Genomic DNA, 25,040 nt, shown 5'->3' on the forward strand with positions numbered 1-25,040 from the left:
CGGTAGGTTTATTAAGATGCTAATGACAAAGCGTGTGCATGCACACTAAAATTATTTCTTCGTAATGCCAGAGGCACTGCATCTGCCAACAACATTGAATCCGCGGCTCGCTTTGAATATAATTCTAGTAGTTTGCTTCTGCTCTTCTTGCTTACCTCCTGCATCACCTGTTATCACATCCAATGACAATTTTCCCAATCAAGAGATAATTCCAACTTTTGCTTTCACGGCATTGATATCTCAGAAGCAATCACATCAAGAGCAAAGGCTTGGTAAATAATATTATATATTATACATGCTGTTCAATCAGATTCTGATTGTGGCAAAGGGACTCGAGTGGAAGAAAGCTCCAGTGTTAAGAGAGCACTACTTTTGTGAAGGTCATATCAAACACAATTACAGGGGAGAGGAGAATATATGCCATTTTGAGTGACTTGAGAAAATTCCACAACTGTCAAGTTTCAGGGTAATTATTTCTGAAGGGTCTTTAATACAGAAAAAAGAAGAAATAACAGGCGCAGGTTTGGATTTGAGTCATGGAGGTCTTACCTCATACAGATAGTCAAAGAGCTCCAGGACGGTTAAGATACTGGCCCCAATAAACAGTCCCATCTGTCCTCCAATGTCACCTGAAACAGTTTTGCTCAGTAATTAGCCACCTGAACACACTTTACAAGCTTTGCACAATATAGTGTGTGAATGAATTATAAAATTACAAGCTGCTGTGTGTCATTTTTTGATGTTGAAATACCTTAAAGTGTCTCAGTTTTATGTTTAAAGCCACTATAAGTAACTTTGACTTTCTAAAAAGTGAAACACTGGCTATGTTTACATGCAACCAAATAATCCATTAGTAATCGGACTGACGGCTCAATCGGACTGAAAAGCCCTCATGTAAACACCTTAATTGATCCGATTGAGCTCAATCCGAATGAAATTTTGATCGGATTGAAAGGGGTGGTTTATTCCTTTTCGAGAGGACATGTAAACACTTGATCGGATTGAAAACTGAAAGGACTGCGACTGGCTTTTGGGCGGGATGGGGCATTTTTACTGCGTGATAAATATAAGCGGCACGGCAAAGCGGTTCATATGCTCATTGTCTCCAAATTATGACCAGGAATAGATAAATATTAAGTCTGCTGTTTAAAACAAATAAAGAACCAATGTAGGAGAATAGTTATTATGGGCAAACCGCGGGAAACTGTATATTTGTGCAGTGGACGCATGCAGTGCTTGAAGTGGAAAAAATCAAGTGCCGGTACTCACAAAAGGGGGCGGGGCTTTGTTGTGTGTGTGTGTGTGTGTGGACCATTGACGGCACCATTGCAGGCCAATGTTAACTTTTTTCTGTCTTTTTTTTTTAATCTATAGCATTTGTTATGAAAAATAGCAACACAGTTAGAAACTATAGCTACAACATGCCACGGGTGTAATATACATCTTTAGTGAAAATTCTATTCTCTTAACTGATTATCTACAGGGTTTCTGCAGGTTTCACCAAGTCAAATTTAAGACTTTTTAAGACCATTATGAATGGAATTTAAGACCTATATCACGCAATACATTTTTTTTTTACAAAGGAAATGCAGAATCACAAATTTACTCACAGAGCAAATTAATTTATTAAAATTGAACAAAGTATCAGTAAACTTGTACTTCCCCACCTCGATCCCACCAGAATTTCACAATATATATATAAATATATTTTTTTGGGTGATTTGTTTGAGAAAAATGACTGGTGGTAACATTTTGTGGTGGTAATTTCCAGAAATGTACATTTTTTTTTTTTTCATAATTAGGATGCCACATTTACCATATTATGTTAGATGCACAATAGTTACACACGACAATAATACAAACAATATGCATAAATATTGTTTGGTATTTTACAAAAAAAAAAAAGGCTAGGCCAGTGGTGTGCTATCTAGCTTTAATAACACGATCGCTTATAGGGTGCGAAATATGACCAAAAATCTTACAAGTAGGCCTAAACCACAGCAATAAGCAACTGCTTAATACCTCTGAAGTAATCAAGTAAACAGTCAGTAATAAAATAAAACCTTTAAATAGTTTAAGTACTGTTAAATGCAAACGCATGCACAGCATCTGCAGCCAGTCTGACGTTGGTCCGTGTGTCAGTACCAAATTGAGTTTGTGGTTTACATTGCTTTTATTTACTCTTTTTTTAGTGCTATCAGGCATATCATACTTTTTATTTGGTCATTCGTCCACCTTGCGCAATCGCTTCGCCTGGTCCTTGTCACTTATGTGAGACAGCAGGTGAGAAAGATTCGCCTTCGCTGTTAGCTGAAGTATAAAATCCGTTTTATGTGTCTGCGGTACAATCCGAAAGAGACTCGCGCCAATAACACGAAAGCTGATTGGCTCCAATTTAATATGCATGTTGGTCTCACTTGTAGTCGTAATACAGCGAATTACACTTGGACTAGAGAAAGAAAAAACTACAACACCGGAATAAACACACACACACACACACACACCCTAAAGCGCTGCGGGAGCATTTCAATGAGCAATAGAGGTAGCGTTACATGGACATAGGTAAATTAAGACCTGTTTAAAATGATTTAAGACCTAGAACTAAATAATTCAGTGAATTTAAGACTTTTTAAGGCCTAAAATTTTGATTTTGAAATTTAAGACTTTTAGACTTTTCAAGACCCCGCGGAAACCCTGATCTATTACAAATTCTACAACTAGTCCAAATGTACCACAATAAATGCAATAGAACGTGATAAATTCTAGTAAATGTGGTCATCATGAGTTTAAAAAGCTTGCAGGATGATGCTTCCCCTCTTTTCATCAGTCATTTTAGTGGCTGTTTTAGATCATGTTCGACTTTCTCCGTAGTGTTTTACTACATTCTCAATAGAATTCAAATGGGTCGCACATTTTATTATCAGCATCGTATAGGAACGGCTCGGGCAAATCTTAACACTTTTTGAGCGCGCTGGTGAACGCACCTACAGTGATTCGCGCGCCACTTAATTAAACAATTGGGCTTCAGTCACAGTCATATTGCGCAGACAATTGATCCGTTAAAAGCGTGGATCAATTGATCCGAGAAGTAGCGGTACGCAAGAAAAAGTGCAGGTACGCTTAAGAGTAAAATGTAAAAGTGCCAGTACTGTGTACCAGTGAGTACCGCCCAACTTTGAGCACTGTGCGCATGTCAAAAAATCCTTGTGACATATAAATGCACACATCAACCCGATCGCTTTGTTTAGCGTTCATGTAAACACTACGTTCAGATTCATCAATCGGAATGAATTCAGTCCGATTGAAACAAAAGTTGTGCATGTAAACATAGCCAATGTGACGTCTTTAGGAAGAGCTAATTTTGTAAATTATATTTTCACAGAGAAATAACCACTGGAAATGTCAAGGAATCAAATACTCTGAGGCTTGTGAATTCATCTCTTGATGTCTGGGAAAATGCCACTCACCAAGAAGGCCGGCTAACTCATAGGCTTTCTTCTGTTCGATGGTCTCGTAGTTCAGGGCCTCAAAGAAGATGTCCAACACCAGGATGTTTTCTCTAAAGGGCAGAACAGAAGGGAAAGGTGAGGACATTTCAACTGCATTTACTTCCACAACCCTCCCAATACTTTAGACCATCCCTCCAAGCATCGATCCACAATCTCTGCCAATTTCACAGCTTTTCTTTATCTAATCTGCCACTGCTGTAAGCAGATGGTTGGAGTCGAGCCAGCGGAGACCTGAGGCTATTTTAGACACAGCTGGAGTTGAGTCTGAACGTCTCTGTTACGTAGCCATGGCACTTCAGAGTTTATATCATATTGATAGAATGAACTCAACGTTTTCTACACATATTCACTGCAGATGGTGTGAAAGTTAAATTTTTTTGTCCTCACTGAATACATATTCAAAGTTTAATTAAGCTGCAGACGACAGCTGCAGTTATTTTATGAGTGCTTGCCCAAGCTTTTCAAAGATACCTGGAAGCCAAAAACACTAAAAAGGTTAGCCTTAATGGTACTTTTGTAGCAAGCCTATCGATGAATAGCGATGAAGTGCTACTTTAAAACCAAGTATTAAAAACTCAGAGATTACATCTTCTGGGTTCAAAACATCAGTCTCCCTGCTTTAGATTAATACATAACCCTATTACTGTCAAAGATACGTAGATGAGATGGCAGATCTAAGATTACGCACGATTCATTTCCTAAATTTAAGAAACCATAGCAGAGATCTGATTTTGAGCCTTTTCACTGGATAGTCATCAATATCTTTGGGAACAAGCCGAAAACTAAATAGAGGCATTCATCCGTTGTGTTCAGAAGATTACATTCCCCCAAGTTCTTCGACTTCTCTTTTCCTGTTTTGAATGTAAAATACTGCAAATAATTTAAAACTGTTCCACATGAATTCTTTTCATTTTCTAAATGCAAAATACTGCAAATAATAGTTCTTCTCCATTTAGTTCACACAAATATAAGAAAAGGGGTTCATGAATGTTTTGATTGTCACTGTTTTTTACATTTAGGCTAACAATAATTTCACAAATTACTGTTAATGTCAACATGAATTAGCATAGCCTTAAAGTAATAGTTAACACATCAGCTGAAAAGCAAAGTCATTTAAGGTTGATAAAAATTTTGGAACACAATTTTTCCCTTTAGAATGACATGTACACAGATGAATCTTTGATCTGTGTATGAAACATATTAAAGAAATGAAAGGCAAATTTCATGTTGACATTAAATCTTAACATCTTATTATGTAAATCAACACCCCAAACGAATATAATTGCCCGTTGAAAACAGTAGCAAACTAAGTGCAGCAACTTTCTTGACCTCGCTCTGTAAACTTAATTAGGATTCGTGTTGTTCCAGATGGTAGCGGATGTGGAGACATTTCCTGACATTTCTTAGTGTGTTTGTCAAGGCAGTGATGTGTTACATGTCTGCCATGCTGTTGCCTGGGCTTAGATGATTGGCTGTCTAAATCTTGTGCGAGGGCAGACAAAGATCCCGGTTAATTACTGATGAGGCGCTAAACAGCTGCCAGTCTGGAAATGTGAGGTGAAACATTTAGGGCATCACAAACAACCATAAATCACACATTTAAACCTCACTAAATTTAGTTTATGCTTAAAAGAAAAACATGTGCCAATGAGGTCAGAAAAATACATTTATTTCAAGATATATTCTCTGAAAATAAGCTTCTCAAGTGCTAAGATGCATGTTGGTCTCTCACTAGCGAAAAATCGAACTACAACACACACACACACACACACACACACTCTAAAACGCTGCGGGAGCATTTCAATGAGCAAGAGGTAGCGTTACATGGACGTAGGAAAATTAAGACCCGTTTAAAATTATTTAAGACCTAGAACTCAACACTTCAGCGAATTTAAGACTTTTTAAGGCCTTAAAATTTTGATTTTGAATTGAAAGACATTTAAGACTTTTTAAGATCCCGCGGGTACCCTGAAATATTTGACGGGCATCAACGACTCATCTGTGATTCTCTCTGATTGCGTCTTTGATCATTCACACCGTGTGACTGTCTCTCACGTGCACGAGCACCGATATGCCTATGATTTCGGGCATTTGTCAGCGAGTCCAAATCGGGACTAAAATCAGGCAGTCTGAACTCGGCATTAAACACAGTTGGTTATGTCTTAAGTGAACATAAACAGTTGGGAAATAAGTCGCATGTGTATCAGTATATTGATCCATGATCCATTGATCCATAGGATCCATGCATTCAGTCTTAAAGTGACAGCAGCCTAATATTCCTGCTGCAGCCCGTCATTAATACTAAACAACAAAAGACAAAGAAAAACCACTCACTGCTCTTTAGTACATTTAGTAGATTTAATCTATATTGAATTCATACAGTGAAGACTATGCAGTGTTGTTTTAGATTTGATTACTTTCTATTGATACAGACTTTTTCCTTATTTCACAGGAATGCTATATTTATTATGCTCCAGGTTTATGTTCCTAATCACCTTTAAGAGAGGGAAAGTAATATATTGCACATGTTGCTTGCCAATAAATAATGAGATGTCAATTCATGATACTTTCTCATCTCTTAATTTTTTATACTTAAAATACATCATTGTTAAGAATAGTTGGCCTATTCTTTATTTTGGTGATCGCTATTCAGTGATCAATACTGCTTCCAGTGATCGGACCCAAAAATCCTGATTGGAGCACCCTTAGTAAATATTTCTAATTTTAAGTGTCTGCACAAAATTCACCTTGATCAGATAAAGTTGTGCAGTGTCAGATTAGCAAAATTAACTGTTCAGTATTTGGTTTATTGAGATTTTGGAGCTACCTAGTGCAACATGACAGAAATATAAACCAAGCCATTAACAAATGTCTCGTCGTGGCCAAAACACTGGGATTTGGGCGATTGTTTTTATACAACTTTGTAAGAAGCACTACAGAGACAAGCAAGACTCACGCAATGTACTGCTCCGACTTGTTGTACTTCTTGGCCAGGTATTTGGCGGAGGCTTTGCTGGGGATCTTGACAAAGGACAGCTCTTTGCCGTAGCGCGTCATGTTGCAAGGAGTCTCGCACACGCAGTAGTCATTGTCTCTCTCCACCAGAAAATCTAAAGCCAGATAAAAAGACAGAACATTTCTCTTAACTTCAAAAATCCTGGATGGAAAAACAATGGGACAGGTAAAGAAGTGTAAAAACGCCTGGGGGAGTGGGTGGTGGGGTTAGGAGGGGTCATAAATCGAGCTGTCCCATCATGGCCTCAGGTTCAGCCATCTGTAATGAGGACCGGATGGGTTCAGCGAGGAAAATTGGCCTCTAGACTGAAAGGTTTCTGCATGGAGGAGGCAGATTTCTTACCTAGAGCTGGGTCTGCACATTCCTTATACTGTTCTGGAGTGCAATATGGAGCGTCTCCTAAAAGCACAGAAACAGAGCATATAAGTTAAACATTTTATAATTTTTATCCCATGAAACCCCCTCAAAATCTCATTACTGTATTGAGTGTGGACATTTACTTCAAGTTTGCTTGTCATTGCTATTACTTTTAAAGCATAGCTTAGCATAGATCATTGAATCTGATTAGACCGTTAGCATCTCGCAAAAAAAAAAAATGACCAGAGTTTCGATATTTTTCCTATTTAAAACTTGACTCTTCTGTAATTACATCGTGTACTAAGACCGACGGAAAATGAAAAGTTGCGATTTTCTAGGCCATTATGGCAAGGAACAATACATTCCTGCGTAATAATCAAGGAACTTTGTGGTCCACCATGGGTGCAGCGGCGCAATGATATTACGCAGCGCCTGAAAATAGGCTAACTTCCGTCAAAATAACCAACGTGATAACCTGCGTGCACAGAGAGCGTGCCTTGTAACCATGGTGCAGATCCTGAACCGGATCTATTTGAACCGGAATAACCCTGAAGATGAGCTTTTGGAACATGGAAGGCAAGAAAGTGTGGCTGAACAGACTGGGGCAGAAGGGAGGAGGAGAGCAGATTCAAACCTTTACAATGCACAGAACCATGGCTATTCGCACAGGTAAATCCACTGCCTAATTTGCCGGCTGCAACTCTGAAACTACACAAACTTAGGCTGAATCCGAAATCGCCCCCTAAACCCTCATTCACTATTCCCTATGTTAGTCCACTAATACAGTTCACTTGAAGGAGTGAATGAAAACGAATGAGTGAGCCATATCTGCCTAGAAAATCAAAACTTTTCATTTTCCGTCGGTCTTTGTACACGATGTAACTACAGAAGAGTCAAGTTTTAAATAGGAAAAATATCAAAACTCGGGTCATTTTTTTAAACAAGATGCTTACGGTCTAATCCAGGGGTGGGGAACGTTGATCCTGGAGAGCCACTGTCCTGCAGAGTTTAGATCCAACCCTAATCAAAACACACCTGAAGCTAATCAAGGTCTTCAGGATTACTAAAGTTACAGGCAGGTGAGGGTTTTTTTCAGGGTTGGAGCTAAACTCTGCAGGGCAGTGGCTCTCCAGGATCAACGTTCCCCACCCCAGGTCTAATCAGATTCAATGATCTATGCTAAGCTAAAAGTGCCACCGCCAGACCCGGAGATCGGCTGAATGGATTCAGAAACCGTAAAACTCAACTGTTTAACTCTAGGGGAGTTGGAAAATGAGCTTATTTTCAAAAAAAGTTTTGTGTTCCTTTAATGATGATTTTCATTAGATTCCCTTCACTGTAATAAAGTTTCAAAATAACTCATCTTGTCTGGACACAGTGATTCATTTATTATAATTCTATATAATTGTTTATCTAAATAAGCATAAATTAGACATTACAAAATAATTAAAACTACAAATTATAATGAGACAAAATATAAATTTCTTACATTTTCTTGCCTATAAAAATATATATTTTATTATTGAAAAAATGATAGTATACATACCATAGATATATTTGTGTCCTGCCTTTAATCTATGCTGATGTCAATATTGAGACAAAAGAGAATTTTCATGACTTTATAACAGTAATGAGAATCTAATGATAAACATCATTAAGAATAATGAGAATTACAAACAAAGCCTAAAGTAAAATGTCCAGACTCATTACAGTGATGAGAAATGTGCTTAAGTGTTATGCAAATGAGTTATTATACAAAAATAGTGCTAATAGTGCTAAAACAGGCCTCATTTTCTTCATGCATAAAGTAGTTTCTCATTTTATGCTTTTGAAATAAGACCTGAAAATGTTTTTGTGTGATTTACCCTTAAAGAAATGCATGAAGATAAAAAAACAAAAAGTGTGCCGTAGAGAGAGAGAGAGAGAGAGGAACTCAATGTTCTGGCTAAAGGTGAAATGAAGTGGCCTCTGTCTGTCTGTTAATTAAAACGTGTCGCCGTCCATCACGCTCTTGTTATCAGCGCCGAATCGCTCAAAAATCTGATTTCCTCTTTTAATGAATTTTATTTATTCAGGTCTTGAAGTTTCCTCGAATAGCTCAAGGACTCTTGCAGTGAGGAGAAGCAAGAGAAAGAGATCATACAGTCGGCGAGATGCTGAACATGTCTAGACTACGCAAGCCACTGAGGCAACAAAATTAGAGCACTAATAAACTAGTTCGCTAACAAACAAAAAAACTCCTGTCAAAATCAATATAGCTACAAATCTCTAGTTATAATAAACAAACCGGTCTAACAGTGTTGTCCGCTTGCAGTGCAGACAGCTTTGTTGATAACCAGAGCGTTCTAGTTTTGTCACGCTGTGTAGATGGCGTTTAAGATACAGCAAATCACTGTTTGACGCAGTTCAGATCTAGTTAATGACAAAGTCTTTAGAGATGATCAGAGGACCGTATATCAAACGGATGTGCAGAGCTCAGTGGGGCGCTGGTTTCTAACTGGGCTGCATTAAATTATGGTTTTCTACTTGCTCAAGTTAAAATCCTCTTTCACTAAGCCAAAAACTAGCAACTAGAATTAAAGCAAGACGTGCTAAACAGCTTTAGGAACACCGCAAGGGTTTGGAATCATCACAGGCTTACAAAGCAACAGCTTGAAAACATTTCATTCTGAAACGGAATAACAAGCCACAAAATATGAGACATTAATTTATTTAACTGGCGGCAAGAACACACACAAACTTGCTAAAAAAAGATGAGACTTTGAGAGGTGAGGTTTCGTCTTAAACATGAAACCAGGTCTTTTGTTCTAGTTAAAGGTTTTTAGATTCGGGATACCAAAATGATGAATTTCAGGAGAAATATTTGTGTTTTTGGTGCTCTATTGATAGATCTATTGATGCATTTCTTCATGTGTGTGTGTTGTGTTTTTACCAGGCATGTGCACCATGCGGCAGTTGCAGTTTTCCACCAGATAACGTGTCTCGCAGTCGATGCGGCAGGCAGTGAGACTGTATGTGCTGAAGAATTCAGAATCCATGGGCGTCGACTTGCAGTCGCCCCATGGAGGGGGAAGATACGTCAGCTACATGACAGAAAGAAAGAAATGGCAATAGTTAATTAGGCCCAATACAATTTCTACCCCTTAGCCCTTCCCTTTCCCCTACCCCTTCATTTTGCACATTCACGTGAAGGGGTAGGGGTGTCTCAATTCTCTTTTGGCAGGAGTGGTAGGGGTAAGGGGAAGGGCCAGATAGCCCTTCAAATGAAGATTTTTCAGGACCACACTTCGAATGAAGGGGTATGAGGAGTTTCCCTCCATAAACCGACAACTGTTTTGCTAGAATGCGGGAAGTGATGTTGCCACTCGGGGTCAATCACTTGAGTGTTGCCTGGCTGCCAGTTTCTCCGTAGCTTGCTAAACGCACTATTTGAGTGATGTGAACACAAATTAATAATACAATTGAAAAAAATTATTTGGTTATCCTTCATAAGGCAGTCGATATTTACATCACGTATCGTCTGTAAACTCTTGCGTTACCAAGGCAACAACTAACTCGTTTGTATTACTTTGCAAAGAGCTCCGTTATCGCAGCACCACAGTAGAAAACTAAACCATATCCATATCGGCCGGCTCGGATCGGCACGTAATGGAACGATTAATAAACTAAGTGTACAGTTTGGCCTGATGGAAACGTGGCTTTACCAGTCTCGTATGCTCTGTATCATTCAGTATCGTCTTAGGAAACTCGAAGGCTCATATGTTTTAAAACTAAAAACGAGCACCGTTTTCTTAAGTACAAATACAGCACAAAACAACACTGGGAGTTAGTAATCTGTTAATACGTGCTTAGATCTGATTTCTGTTAGACATGTGCAGTTCATTACTGTTCATGCTGGCTAAATGTTATAGGACACTAATAAAAGAAATGGGGTATGATGACGTGTAATGGTGTAGTAGTGGTGTCCCATTTCTTTGGGGAATATTTTCACTCCTACGCCTTGCCACTCTGTTTCAAGGGGGAAGGGGTAGGGAAGTCAAGTCACCTTCATTTATATAGCGCTTTTGAAACACAGATTGCAAAAGTAGCAGTGATGATAGGAAATTAATTTAGTTTTTGAAGAAAAGTTGATTAATTTCTGTTGTAAAAGCTGATTAGTTATTTAATTTGGTGCCATTTAAACAACACCATCCTCAATTAAAACATAAAACCCCCCATGCGTTCTGGACCCCATCCGCACGGCAACAGCGTTTGGTGGCCGGAGAATGCAAACCATGAAATAGGTTTGAAATAGTTTTGAAACTATACCATAATCTTCCACCCGCTACCCACAAAAAGGCGTTTCCGTGAAAACGTTGACATTAAGCATTACGTTTTTCAGCCTGTAGGCAAGTGCGTTTGGATACGTATGTGTGCTTATGTAAGGCGAAGGCATATAAAATAGAAGTGGCATTGAGCCTTACTGTTTCTCTCTTAGGTGATTTCCTTATAAATATAATTATTTAAAGTGCAATGACATTACACAGCAGCTCTACATTGGTAACAACACAATTATTGCTTCTCACATGAAGTGTACTGGAAACTCGATCACAATTGCTTCCAATGTTACCATGATTCTAACAGTTTAACAATCGAATGAACATTGAACATTTTTATCGTTTTCAGTTCTCAGCGATATCTTTTAAAAATGTAATTAAATACAGGAAATTAAGACCAGGCATGGCCATTTCTAACTTCAATGTTTGAGGCTTCCAGCTTCTAGCTGTACAAAATCAAACTGTTATGCTGCTTGATATTGCAAACTGGTATTTGTTTTCATGATCATAAATATGGAAGCATATGGGTAGCAATATTCAATTTGAAATGTAATATGCAAAATGGCATTGCAATGTAAAAAAAAATATTTATGTATTTAAAATGTACATTTTCCATACCAAATGCGTAACGTTTGGAGCAAAATGCTAATTCAAATTCAATAATATAATTTAAATGTGCTATTTCTTACACTAGCTGCATTTTCAATTCCACATAACATTTTGCTACATGCATTGTGTCTTAACTGTGAGTGTAAATGCAATTAAGAAAAATAATATTTAAATGAACATTTTGCTAACATTTTTTGCTTGAACATATTAAAGATATCTAATAATTTCTGTAATACATCTGCATTTTAATTGCATTTTTATAATATATATATATATATATATATATATATATATATATATATATATATATATATATATATATATATATACATATACATATATATACACATATATACAGTGAGGAAAATAAGTATTTGAACACCCTGCTATTTTGCAAGTTCTCCCACTTAGAAATCATGGAGGGGTCTGAAATTGTCATCGTAGGTGCATGTCCACTGTGAGAGACATAATCTAAAAAATAAAAAAAATCCTGAAATCACAATGTATGATTTTTTAACTATTTATTTGTATGATACAGCTGCAATTAAGTATTTGAACACCTGTCTATCAGCTAGAATTCTGACTGTCAAATACCTGTTAGTCTGCCTTTAAAATGTCCATCTCCCCTCCATTTATTATCCTAAATTAGATGCACCTGTTTGAGGTCGTTAGCTGCATAAAGACACCTGTCCACCCAATACAATCAGTAATCCAACTACTAACATGGCCAAGACCGAAGAGCTGTCCAAAGACACTAGAGACAAAATTGTACACCTCAACAAGGCTGGAAAGGGCTACGGGGAAATTGCCAAGCAGCTTGGTGAAAAAAGGTCCACTGTTGGAGCAATCATTAGAAAATGGAAAAAGCTAAACATGACTGTCAATCTCCCTCGGACTGGGGCTCCATGCAAGATCTCACCTCGTGGGGTCTCAATGATCCTAAGAAAGGTGAGAAATCAGCCCAGAGCTACACGGGAGGAGCTGGTCAATGACCTGAAAAGAGCTGGGACCACCGTTTCCAAGGTTACTGTTGGTAATACACTAAGACGTCATGGTTTGAAATCATGCATGGCACGGAAGGTTCCCCTGCTTAAACCAGCACATGTCCAGGCCCGTCTTAAGTTTGCCAATGACCATTTGGATGATCCAGAGGAGTCACGGGAGAAAGTCATGTGGTCAGATGAGACCAAAATAGAACTTTTTGGTCATAATTCCACTAATGTTTGGAGGAAGAAGAATGATGAGTACCATCCCAAGAACACCATCCCTACTGTGAAGCATGGGGGTGGTAGCATCATGCTTTGGGGGTGTTTTTCTGCACATGGGACAGGGCGACTGCACTGTATTAAGGAGAGGATGACCGGGGCCATGTATTGCGAGATTTTGGGGAACAACCTCCTTCCCTCAGTTAGAGCATTGAAGATGGGTCGAGGCTGGGTCTTCCAACATGACAATGACCTGAAGCACACAGCCAGGATAACCAAGGAGTGGCTCTGTAAGAAGCATATCAAGGTTCTGGCGTGGCCTAGCCAGTCTCCAGACCTAAACCCAATAGAGAATCTTTGGAGGGAGCTCAAACTCTGTGTTTCTCAGTGACAGGCCAGAAACCTGACTGATCTAGAGAAGATCTGTGTGGAGGAGTGGGCCAAAATCCCTCCTGCAGTGCAAACCTGGTGAGAAACTACAGGAAACGTTTGACCTCTGTAATTGCAAACAAAGGCTACTGTACCAAATATTAACATTGATTTTCTCAGGTGTTCAAATACTTTTTTGCAGTTGTATCATACAAATAAATAGTTAAAAAAATCATACATTGTGATTTCTGGATTTTTTTTTTTTGATTATGTCTCTCACAGTGGACTTGCACCTACGATGACAATTTCAGACCCCTCCATGATTTCTAAGTGGGAGAACTTGCAAAATAGCAGGGTGTTCAAATACTTATTTTCCTCACTGTATATATATGATTAAAATATATGTTAAAACTAGTGTAGAAAAGTGCACATTTTTATTATATTATTGCAAATATTTATTATATTATTGAAATGTTTGGCATTTGGTATGGAAAATTTAAATACAGAAATACATGGCCATTTTTATATTGCATTCACATTTTGCATATTACATTTCAAATTGAATATTGCTACCTATATGCTTCCATACATAAACATGCTGCTTTGTAGTGCAAACAGTTTTACTGTTTATTGCACTCTAATATTCTAGTCCTTAACCTATAGCAGAAAATGAATCGCAAATCTTTCACATGCACAGAATATAGCTTACTTCCACATTGCAAAATAAGGTGGATATAGACAGTATTGCCTCTCAAGAATTCTCTCAATTTTTCAAACGGAGCTCATAAAAATGCATTACTTGATGCTGCCTTTATCTTAAAAGGCTGCATAATGCGGCCTACATTTTGGAACAGCTTAAAATTATGTCTAGGTAGGCAGCTCACTCGGTTTTGGACAACGCTATAATCCCTGACGACACCTCACTATCAGCTTAAGAAATGCACACACACACCATAAACAAAAGCTGCATATGCGTCAAAAATACACACACAAACTCCAGACACAAGATGAGCGAATGCTTTACATAACGCTGCTGCATATGAATTCACTCCTCAACACTACCCATAAACTTCCTACATAAAACCTTTAAGAAATGTTTCAGATTCTACTGACAGCATCTGAACATGTTGACTTCGCTCCGAAACCTTGTGAGCTGCCAATATAGGCAGCATTTCAAGGTATTATAGGGGTGGTCTTCAACATGACTGCATGAGGCAGGACAGGCGGCATCATTGTGCTGCCTTCTAAGATACCTTGCTTTTGGCTTGTATCCAATCCCCTAATGCACTGGGCTGAAAGAAAGACTAAAATAGTTCAGCCTAATTAAATCTGGCCAAAATTTGTGTGACATGTATTTTTATGCTTATTAGAGTATTGCCTTGTTAGCTTGGCAACATGTCAAACGCTGAACTCTACAGCATTACTTCACCTTTTAATTGCGTGAGATGAATATCAGCGACTTAAATTAATCTGGCATATTCAATCGAAAGCATTAGTAAACAGAAACATATTTGCAATTAAAAATGACAGGGACTTATCTTGTTAAACAGGGCCGTTGCTGGCGGGGCGAAGAGTGGTGAAGATTCTAGGGGTTTCAATGTGCCCCTGAAATAATTTGCCTGATCTGTGGTTATCTGTCTGTAGAGTTACAGGCATCGAGTAAGTGAAGTGGATTGACTTAAGTTAACTCAGATGTCCATGCAAACATTATTTGATCTGCTCCTGTCTGCCCAGGACAATCTGATCGTCACATCCATTAGTAAATGCGGCTGTCAATTCCAAACGCTGACTGTGTGAACCATGACGAGGGCGACAGACAGCGATGGATGCTAATCCCGTAAAAGCCAGTGACATTGAATCTTGGTGATGCATCTGGAGACGCAGGCCTGATCTTTGTGTAAGAGGAAAATAAATGAGGCGAAATGTTACTGAAATCAATCCACCACACATGGGAGACGCACTGACCTCCAATTACAAGGAGCAGGGAGCCGTCTGTGCATATCAACCACCTTTCTGTCTGTCTGTAGCGAGTCAGATCTTCAGCCCGTCTCTTTGACGCTTATTTATCGATCAAATACGCCTTGATTTCATCTCTTTATTTCTCTCACAGAAACAAAGCTGCTGTTTTTATTCTATGATGCGGCCTTCATGAAAATTATACACGGATTCTGAGAATCCTATAAATAAATAATATTTATTTCAGACAGCAGGGTCGACCTCTGTGTCGGCCGTTTGCTCTCATTTGAAAATCAAATCATGCTTCTTGTTGTGGGAGATGAAATTTCTTTTTGGGTGGATCTCACAAAGCTCCCCACATCATATATCACCTCAAAACCAAGACAAACAAAAAACAAAACAAAAAAACTCCCAGGAAACGATATTTTGAATAGTGAAAATGAAGGCTATTTTATGATCATGAGATTTTGCCATTTGACTTTATTAGGGGCCAAGCACTGAAGGTGCGTAGGAACCTATTGTATCTGTTGGCATTCCTATTCTTCTTCTTCTGCTCTGGAAGTCTATGGCTGCCCGTAGAGCCGCTTGTGGGAAAGTTGGCACACAGATAGAGGACAGTCTGAACACAGCAATATTGGCGTCTCTAACTCAATCCCTCTAGGGCCACCAACTGTCCAAAATTTCACTCATGTTTATGCTAATAACTTTTGAACCCTAATGCTGCGTTAACACCAAACGCGAATAGAGCGTCAAAATCGCGTCTAGTTGGACGCTTGAACATTTTGAATCCATTCGCTAAAGCAAATTGGACGTGTATATAAATCGAGCGTTTGAAGAAAGATAGACGCGCGTTCAAGGCGCTCCAGGAGAAATATGACATTAAACACCACTCTGCCTCTTTTCATTTTCATTAAAACTATATATGAAACATTAATAGCCACCAAATGTGGTCCAGGCAAGTCCTACATTAACTTCACTGCATGTATATTTAAATATCCTAAAAAAAATTAAGTTATGAAACTTCTCTTTGCCCACAGTCAAAACGATTTGGCAGACAACAAATTATAGATTCATGACACCAAAGATCGCCCGTTAGATCCACACAAGACAAACCACTACAGGACATCAGAGTCAGCGGCAAACGTCAGAAGGACTGGTCGAGGAAAGGCTGCTCTCGCCGGGGTTAATGAGCACTGAGTGCCCAGTGATCGCCTGGATCTCACAATTCCAAAAACACAAGATTATTTTTTATAAATAAACCACAGATTTGAGCTTTAAACAACTACATTCTCACCTAGAAAAGTCTTTAAACTACATTTTGTGACACAATAGTAGTATTTTTAAATAATGCAGGGTTTCTCATCACGTCACTTTACCTAGTGACAGCAGCAAGCAGGCTCCTGATTGGTTAACGCGGCGCGAATTGACGCCAAATTTTTCAACTCGGGCCTCAAACGCGTGAATGCACAAAAAGCACTATTCGCGCATATCGCGCAAGACCTCCAAGCCGCAGGACCTCCAGACGCGCCTTTCCATTGACTTAACATTGAAATCAAGGGACCTCCTGATGCTCTATTCGCGTTTGGTGTGAACGTAGCATTAGGGCTAGAATTTTTTCCCTCTCTGATCCCTTGGCTCCAGATGATTCGATTGCACCATGACATAATTTTCCGTCATGAAATTTTGAGTTATTGCGAACTCCTCCTAGACCATTGCTCCGATTTTCAAGGAAATTGAACCAGATCATCCTTAGACCATGCTGACAAAATTATGAAATTCAAGTTGATTCATCAAACCGTTTTTGAATAACGCGCAAATTAATTTAACGAAGAGCACGCCAAAATGAACGTGAGACTATAGCTCCACAAAGCTTCAGCGCATTCTGACCAAACTTAATAACTGTTATTAAAAAAATGACCTGAGACTAGTGCCACATAGTGGTCAGTAAATATGAAAAATGGGTTTCTAACTTCTGAATAGTTTGACCAAAAATCTTAAAACTTTAGATTCGGTCCAGCAAGTCAAGTCGAATGGTAACCAATTTTCCCATATCAGCCATTTTGGGTGTCGGCCATTTTGAATTTGATCATCAAATATATATATATTTTATGAAAGCATTGACATATCGTTATGAAACTTGGTATGTGTCTTCGGAACCATGCCCTGACGACAGAGTCCTGCACGGGTGCGGGTACCTGCGGGTACCAAGGGAGAAACACGGGTCTAAATACGGGTTTTAAACAGTCACGTGCAAACGAATATAGGCCTATATATAAAAATATATGCATGTATATTGTAGATGTGTTCCTAAAAATTGTATTTCAAGTTGATAAAATAATTTCAAATCCATTTCAGTTTATTTGTGGGCGCGCGCGCGCCCTCACAGAAGAATCACAACCGCGCGCGCGATCTGCCTGCATTGCAGTCATCGAGATGGATCCTGAGGAGTTGGAAGAAAAGATAGCCGCAAATGTGGAACTTCATTGCTAAGGAAGCATGCAGAAAACTGTGGTAACAAACCAAGCACAAGCACAATATTTTTGTTATGTTTCCTGAGTTTGGTCTCTTAGTAACACTGTCTTAGTAGCTACATTAAGCCATGTTAAGCGTTTTCTTATAATGGTTTTCTATGGGAGGAAAATGCTTAACGTGTAATTAAACGGGTTGCGTTCATATTCTGGGCTCATCTGATTTTTTGTACATAGTATACGTTATTAGTATTGTATTTACTGAGTTTGGTCTCTTAATAACAGTGTCTTAGTACATTAAGGCGAGACACTACAGGTGAATAGGGAATTTTTTTTAATTACAAGATATCAATGTGAAACTTCTCCAGTTTATTACTGGCATAAACATAAGAAAAAAATGTATTTCAAGTTTTGTGTAAATTAATGTTTTAATATGCAAATGAGGCCTTATATACTTAAATATACGCTCATTTGCATACTTTTCCAAAACAAAATCTGGAAATTGGAAAGGACCATGTTTAAAATTCTTGGTTCTATTTGTTGACATATTAGATGAGAGGGCTTTTACAGAGGGGATTCTGGATATCTTATTTTGTGCTTTAGTAAATTAGAAAATATACTGACAATAGCCTTAAAAAAATAAAATTTCGCCATGTTTTTTGGAGTTAAAGGACCTTCAGAATATAGTTCAGTATAAGACTGCAAAAGTTGGTGCTTGTAGGTGCTACTGAAGTGGATATATCTGACTCTGAGTGTGAGAAAAATTTCATTTTGAGAAAACGGCCTTTAAAGTTTTATACTGTATAACTGCATACATTTCTATAAAATCCCCAACCTACAAACAAAATATATATTCAGTTAATTAATATCAGTAGTGTATAATATTTAAAACGCGTGGAAATTGATAAATGAATAAATTATTAATAGCAATAGCTATTAGAGAACTACCTTAAGAGAACCACCTTAACAAAAAACACCAGTCACAAAAACTGCAGACGAACTGTCCCTGTTTGTTGTATTGGTCCATCTATAACTATTTGAATCTAATTCTGACAGGGTTTCATCGTCTAATCTGTTGTTGTTTACTTTCTTTTTACTAGCTCTTGCTACTTGGTCTTTTCTGTGAGCGTTTATGAGCCGATTTCAGCGTTGTCTGCACTTTTCTCTCAGGCGGAGAATACACAAGGAGGCGGCAGCGCGTGAGAAATTCACATCGACCAATCAGATGTGGTTTTCGGCTGCAAACTTTCGCAGTTGGTTAGTTCTACAAAGGAAATGTCCATATTTGGATTAGACAGCGCTGGGTGTGAGACTGAGAGCTTTATAATGAGACCAGGCATGACATGTTTCTGTGAATGGAGACGGCACGAGAGCACACGCATGTGTCGAACGCGATCATCCGCGCGCATCCGTTGTGTAGTATACTTTGAAAGACGCGCGGACAGGGCTGCGCGCGTGACGCGTAAGTGAAGTATACCCGGGCCTTTAATCTGACTACACAACATCAATTTGGTCACAGCGCCACCTATTGGTAATTGCATTACTAATCATTACTAATGATTGTATTTGATTTTTTTTCAGGTATTTCGCCTAAAATCATCTTAATATGCTTTTAAATTGCTCATTGTTGCAGTTGGTCTGATGCTCCCAGCCATGCAGTCATGACTTGTCGTGCCGCCTTTGTGCTTGGCCCTTTAATGGCTGCTTGCAGCTATATTTTTCATTACCATTAGGCACATCTCATTACCAAAATGTGAAAAATCCTAATTCATTACCACAATCGGTCTCGTTATCCTCAAATATAACTAATGCATTCAAAACAAACAAATGAATGACTAAAAACAAGCAGCTTTAGAAACTAAAACCAAGAACTAAAACAACAGACTGACACAAATCACAGTCCTGTGCGCTTTGAGACGAGTCCAGCACTGAGAAATTTACAAAAAAGAACAATCATTTGGTACCCTCTGTTCTTGGCAGGAGACGAACGTCTGGAAGCCTGGAGCCACTCCGAATCCCAGCTGATCGATGAAAGGCGGTTCATCCTGCGTGTGGATCTGGACTTTGATTCCTGCCTCGAACGACGTCTCATCTGAGAGAGAGAAAATGAGACATGAAGACTTAGACATGTCCTCAACGCAGGTGTCTCTGAAGAAGAGATGATATCAGATCAGATTGGCTGCTCTTTCAGCTTATATTACAGCATCAAACAGACTCAAGTTGAACCCAAAAGTATTTTTTTATTGAAAAAGTAGAGGAAGATTGTATGAAGAAAGTCACTGGGGTGTGACTACTAATCCGACAAACTAAATCCAAACTAGAACCCCAAAGAAAGCATGGCTTCTACAAAAACATTGCATAACAATGTGACTATAATAGTAAAACAATGCAATAATGCAAGTTTAAACATTCAATATTGATGATTTCAATATAGGGATGATTTCAAATATTAGGAAACCATTGGTAAATAAAAAAAGTTATTTTTAAACAGGAAAAAATCTAAGATAACGTCAGTAAATTGTGGAGTGCCACAAGGATCTGTGTTAGGCCCTGTGTTATTCTCCATTTATATGCTGCCACTTGGTAATATTTATGAAAACATGGATTTAGTTTCCTCTGTTTTGAAGATGATAATCCGCTATACATTTCATCACAACCAGATGAAATCTCTAAATTATCCAAGTTGACAGAGTGTGTTAAATATATAAAATATTGGATGACCTGCAATTTTCTTCTGTTAAATTCAGATAAGACAGAGGTATTACTTATTGGACCAAAAACCTGTACACAGAATCTCTTAGAATTGAACTTTAAAATAAATGTATACAGGTTTGAAACAACTTGAGGGTGAGTAAATTATGACAAAATTAAATTTTTTGGGTGAACTGTCCCTTTCAGCAGTCATTCTGAACCAGTACTTTCCAGTACCAGTACTAACTTTACATTCTGAATCACTTTTTTGACAATTCTGAAATTCTGAATTTTTTATCTAAATATTTTTTTTAAATGTCATATTTATGTGACAGGATTATTTATTATGCAAGATTAATTGATTAGCTAAATGATAAATTAATAATAACATTAATTAGGCTATAATCTATTAATTACCGTAACCTGTCTGTCAAGCTCTGATAATGTATGGAATATTTATTAATATATTTATCCATTAAAAAAAACACAATACGCCTATACCTTTAGTAGCACGGATGTGTCTGTCAGCGCATCTGAGCATTTGTCACCCTTCGCTGGGAGTTTGATTGACAGGCGATCTGACCAATCATAATCCTCCATCTGCCGAATCCGCCATTTTTTCCATTCAAAATGGTATTTATTGTTTACATTTCTTTAAAAAATGACAACATTTTAGAGTTGAAACTTTGTTTCATATTAAAAGTAACCTGCTCGGTCCTCTCTGTCAGTGCGTACGACGAACATGACCTGTGGTGTGAGAGCGTGGCTTGTCGGACATGGCAACAGTAACTAAAGGGGTTACTAAATTTGTGTTGTGCATATAAACTGTGCCTGCAATTAACTCTTGCAAACGGACATTTGAAATACTTCTCTGCAAAGTGTGTAGTTCACCTGAGGTTCATCATGCAATATGTAGCGATTGCAATAAAACACTGCATAAAGCAACAAATACGGCTGAGTTTAAACATTTGGCTCTAAGCAAGAGTTAATTGCAGGCACAGTTTATATGCACAACACAAATTAGGAAATCGACAACAATTTTCAAAATGTAAAAATATATTATACAATATGAACATAGAACAAACCAAAAACAAACAGTTACAATGGCAGGAGAACAGACAAGTCTCGAGATATTTCAAACAGCTTGACGCCTATAATATTTTGACATTTAGCCATGCGTCACCCACAGACTGTAAACAGGAATAATCTTCAGGTTTCTCGATTGACAGCTGAGCAAACACTTTTGAGGGTGTTAGCGCAGATTATAGGCTGCGTTTGACACTACCCAGCCTCATTTAAATGCTTTAAATCTGCATATTACAATCTAAACGCTGGCTTTCTTCCACAGCCTTCTGGATTTTCATTCAGTCAACAAATCGGCCCACATGTGACACTACTAATGACTATTGTTACAAATTTCCAGTTTACAAGCGCATCCTCTATGAGCACACAGAGTTACAGACGTCTCCCACCTGCTTTATTGCCATTTTCCCCTTTTAAACATCTGCTTAATGATCATTACAACACCAGCAGAATAACATGGGGGAAATTATACAGCCGACCACAGTAAACTCACAGATGCCCTGCTTAATGAATTGTATATTAGCAGATCATGTGGAGAATCACCCAGCAGACAGAATGATCTCGGTTTACAGTCAATAGCAGGCCTTGCTAAACTCAACCCAGGGTTTGTAATTAATCTTGACTAGTCATGCTTCAAGATTTTACACTGTTCTTATGTGCATAAAGACGGGACAAGAGCAGGACAAAATAAGCATTCAACCGGCTTTAATAACTACTTGTCTGAGGAAAGATCACAACATTTGGTGAAGTCAAAGTCCGATGGCCGGTTTTACAGACAAGGCTGTTTCGCTGTGACATCAAGATGAAACATTAGCATATCACCCGCATTTTCAGCCTCGCTTGGCATTTTGATACAGTTCCCACACGTGCACCTAAATAAATTTGCCAATTAATTGGTCTGTGACGCGTTACACTGAACTAACAAATGACGACAGACAGCAAGATTAATCAGATTACAGCACGTCACTTCCCAGTCTTTATTATTAAGATTCTGTATGTTCAATCGGCCTGAAGTGCCATAAACTATATTGACACTTAACATTGAGAAAGGTCCTTCTCCAGTCGTGTTTGCGATTGATTTTCTGGTTCATCAGCAACTCTGGACGTTTCCTCGTCGGACTCTGGCTCGAATTGGTAAGGCAAGACTGATGCCATGTCTGTTCAAATTTTCAACACTTTACAAGCCGTAATCCAGTAATGGTGATAGGCGTTCCATTTCAAACACGCGCTGCACGCAGTATACCAATCACAACTAACTGGGTCATCTGACCAATCACCAGAGATTAGCGTCACGCAAAGGAGGGGTTTAGAAAAATGAATCGTTGAGCGAATCCTTTGGGAGTCGTTGAGCAAATAAGGTAAAAAAAAAAAGTGTTTTTGGGGGCATAATAGTCTGTCTGTGAAACCAGGCCTGAGACAAATTAAACCAATTAAAAGTTGTAGTATTTTGAAAAACTTAACCTCTTAACTTGCACCCCTATTTTTGAGAATTTTCTGAAAACGAAATACCCAAATAAAAATGTCTGCAGCTCTTAAACTCTATGGTCTATGTTCATAAATCTGGTCTTATTGTAAACTAGACACTTGAAAATTTGAAAATACTCTCAAAAATGTATCTTCTGTTAGCTTTTGTCAAGAAAAGTGTAGGCGTCCTTTCAAAAAGGCTCTTTATTTCAGAACATTTGTAATTGACCCTTCGCTAAGCCACGCCCGAAAACCACCACAGGCCAATCGTGGCTTACCAACCGTAACTAGGCGTGGAAGATCTGTCAAGCTTTCGAGCGAGGGAAACCTGCCGAAGCGTTGTGCGTCTGGATTGTGCAAATCTGATACCCGGTATCCTGTTTATTCCACAAGATTTATGGATAAGCTGTTTGATTTATAATTATTCGATTATTATTTGATTATTTTCTAATTTCACTTACCCTGCTGTGCATGAACATACCTGTTTCTCAATTTGTGTGTTTCCCATTTGAATGGATAGCGTATAGGCGTATAGGCTTTAGCTTAAATTTTGATTAAATTATTCTCTAATTGGTTGCAAATTATGTTGTGGATATATCCCTTGAATGCATACTGCAGTCCTTTTTGTCTTGCTCTCTCAGATATTTCACATGTTCACCAAAAATGACTAATTATCTCCTTGGGAATGTCTGACACCGGCGCATACATACTGTAATAGACATGCCACGCCGAAAGCTTGTCAGACGTAGCAACAGTAACTAAGGAGGGCGGGCTTAGCGAAGGGCTAATTGTTAAGAGTAGTTTTTCATGCTAATTATAATGGATATACAGTTACTGAAGCAACTATTTACAGAATTTACAAAGTGTAAAAAACTAATTTAGTTTGAACCGTCTGTCATAAAGTCAGCGAGCTGCGCTAAGGTGCGTGCGTTAACTGACAGAAGCGCCGGTGTGAATGGAAACGTCAACACTGGTAGTATTCACCAATACTATTTACACAAAATTGCGCAAGATGACGCCTTTTGATTGGTTCCATCAAAACTTTGCTGGCAAGGCATTGGCTAGGCATTGACTGGCTTTATCCAACGAAAACTATGAGTGCAATGATTGGAGCCTGTAATGCGCTTCCTGGATATATTGAGTCACCACAAACGCCTGTTATTGAAGGAGAAAGATGAGGGAGGGCTCAACTTGAGCGCAAGAGTCCAAATTACACAAGTACAGGGAGAATCAATATTTCATTGAACATGGACATGATTGTTTTTTTTTATAAAACAAAAGTAAATAAAAGTACAAACACGCCCACTCCTGTCAACCCCCCCGCCAACGCACCGGTGCGGGCTAACTGTGCATTCACACCGCCGCCGGCGAGAGCGTCAAACTTCGCTCTGGCCGCCCTGCCATCGACACTGTAGAAAGATTCGTGGACGCGCTGCCGCTCTGATGTAGATCGAATGCTTGGTCTTTTTTAAAACGCCATTTAAAGGGGCTGCAAAGCAAACAATCATGTTGATAAGCGTTTGTGCAGACTAACCACAGGTAGGGTATAACCGTATAATATAACCTCATGAAATCATTTAAATGTGAAAGTTAAAAAGAAGCAGATCGATAGAAAGAACTTAACAATTATAGTTACATGTTTGCTAACGAAATAAACCAATTAAAAGCCATTTGTGTGGTGCATGAATAATGTTGCGCGTCTTCTTATCAAACCCGCCGCACCAGCAGTGATCAACCTCTCCTCTATTTTGCTTGGGAACTAATGTGGTCGGAACCAAAGTTTACAGCACTGCGTTCTGGAATCCTCTCAAGCGGAGCACTTCTACATTCCCATTGGTTGCCGCCGAGTGCTGCCGAACCGCGTCATAGCTCATTACCATAAAGTTGACCTGATTTCAACTTTCCTCGACGCCCAAATCGTCCAAAACGCGCCACGCCGCTCTCGCCGCCGGAGCTCGCCGCCGGGCTCCCATTGAAAATGAATGACTTCCGGCCAC

At 38.7% G+C, this 25,040-nt stretch overlaps 1 protein-coding gene across 5 annotated transcripts in view; it reads right to left on the minus strand.

Annotated features, from left to right (window-relative positions):
* The window catches only part of asic1b (acid-sensing (proton-gated) ion channel 1b), a 306,597-nt gene that overhangs the window by 14,569 nt on the left and 266,988 nt on the right, over nucleotides 1–25,040 (minus strand). For all 5 annotated transcript variants that reach the window (XM_079807345.1, XM_079807346.1, XM_079807342.1 and 2 more), the window contains 6 exons: nucleotides 19,770–19,897; nucleotides 9,815–9,965; nucleotides 6,868–6,924; nucleotides 6,466–6,619; nucleotides 3,468–3,559; nucleotides 550–629 (listed from right to left, as the gene is read on the minus strand). In XM_079807345.1, coding sequence (XP_079663471.1) covers nucleotides 550–629; nucleotides 3,468–3,559; nucleotides 6,466–6,619; nucleotides 6,868–6,924; nucleotides 9,815–9,965; nucleotides 19,770–19,897 — 662 coding nt within the window. The remainder of the gene's footprint in view (nucleotides 1–549; nucleotides 630–3,467; nucleotides 3,560–6,465; nucleotides 6,620–6,867; nucleotides 6,925–9,814; nucleotides 9,966–19,769; nucleotides 19,898–25,040) is intronic.

The sequence above is a fragment of the Gobio gobio genome, assembly GCF_949357685.1.
Source record: "Gobio gobio genome assembly, chromosome: 24".
Taxonomy (NCBI): domain Eukaryota; kingdom Metazoa; phylum Chordata; class Actinopteri; order Cypriniformes; family Gobionidae; genus Gobio; species Gobio gobio.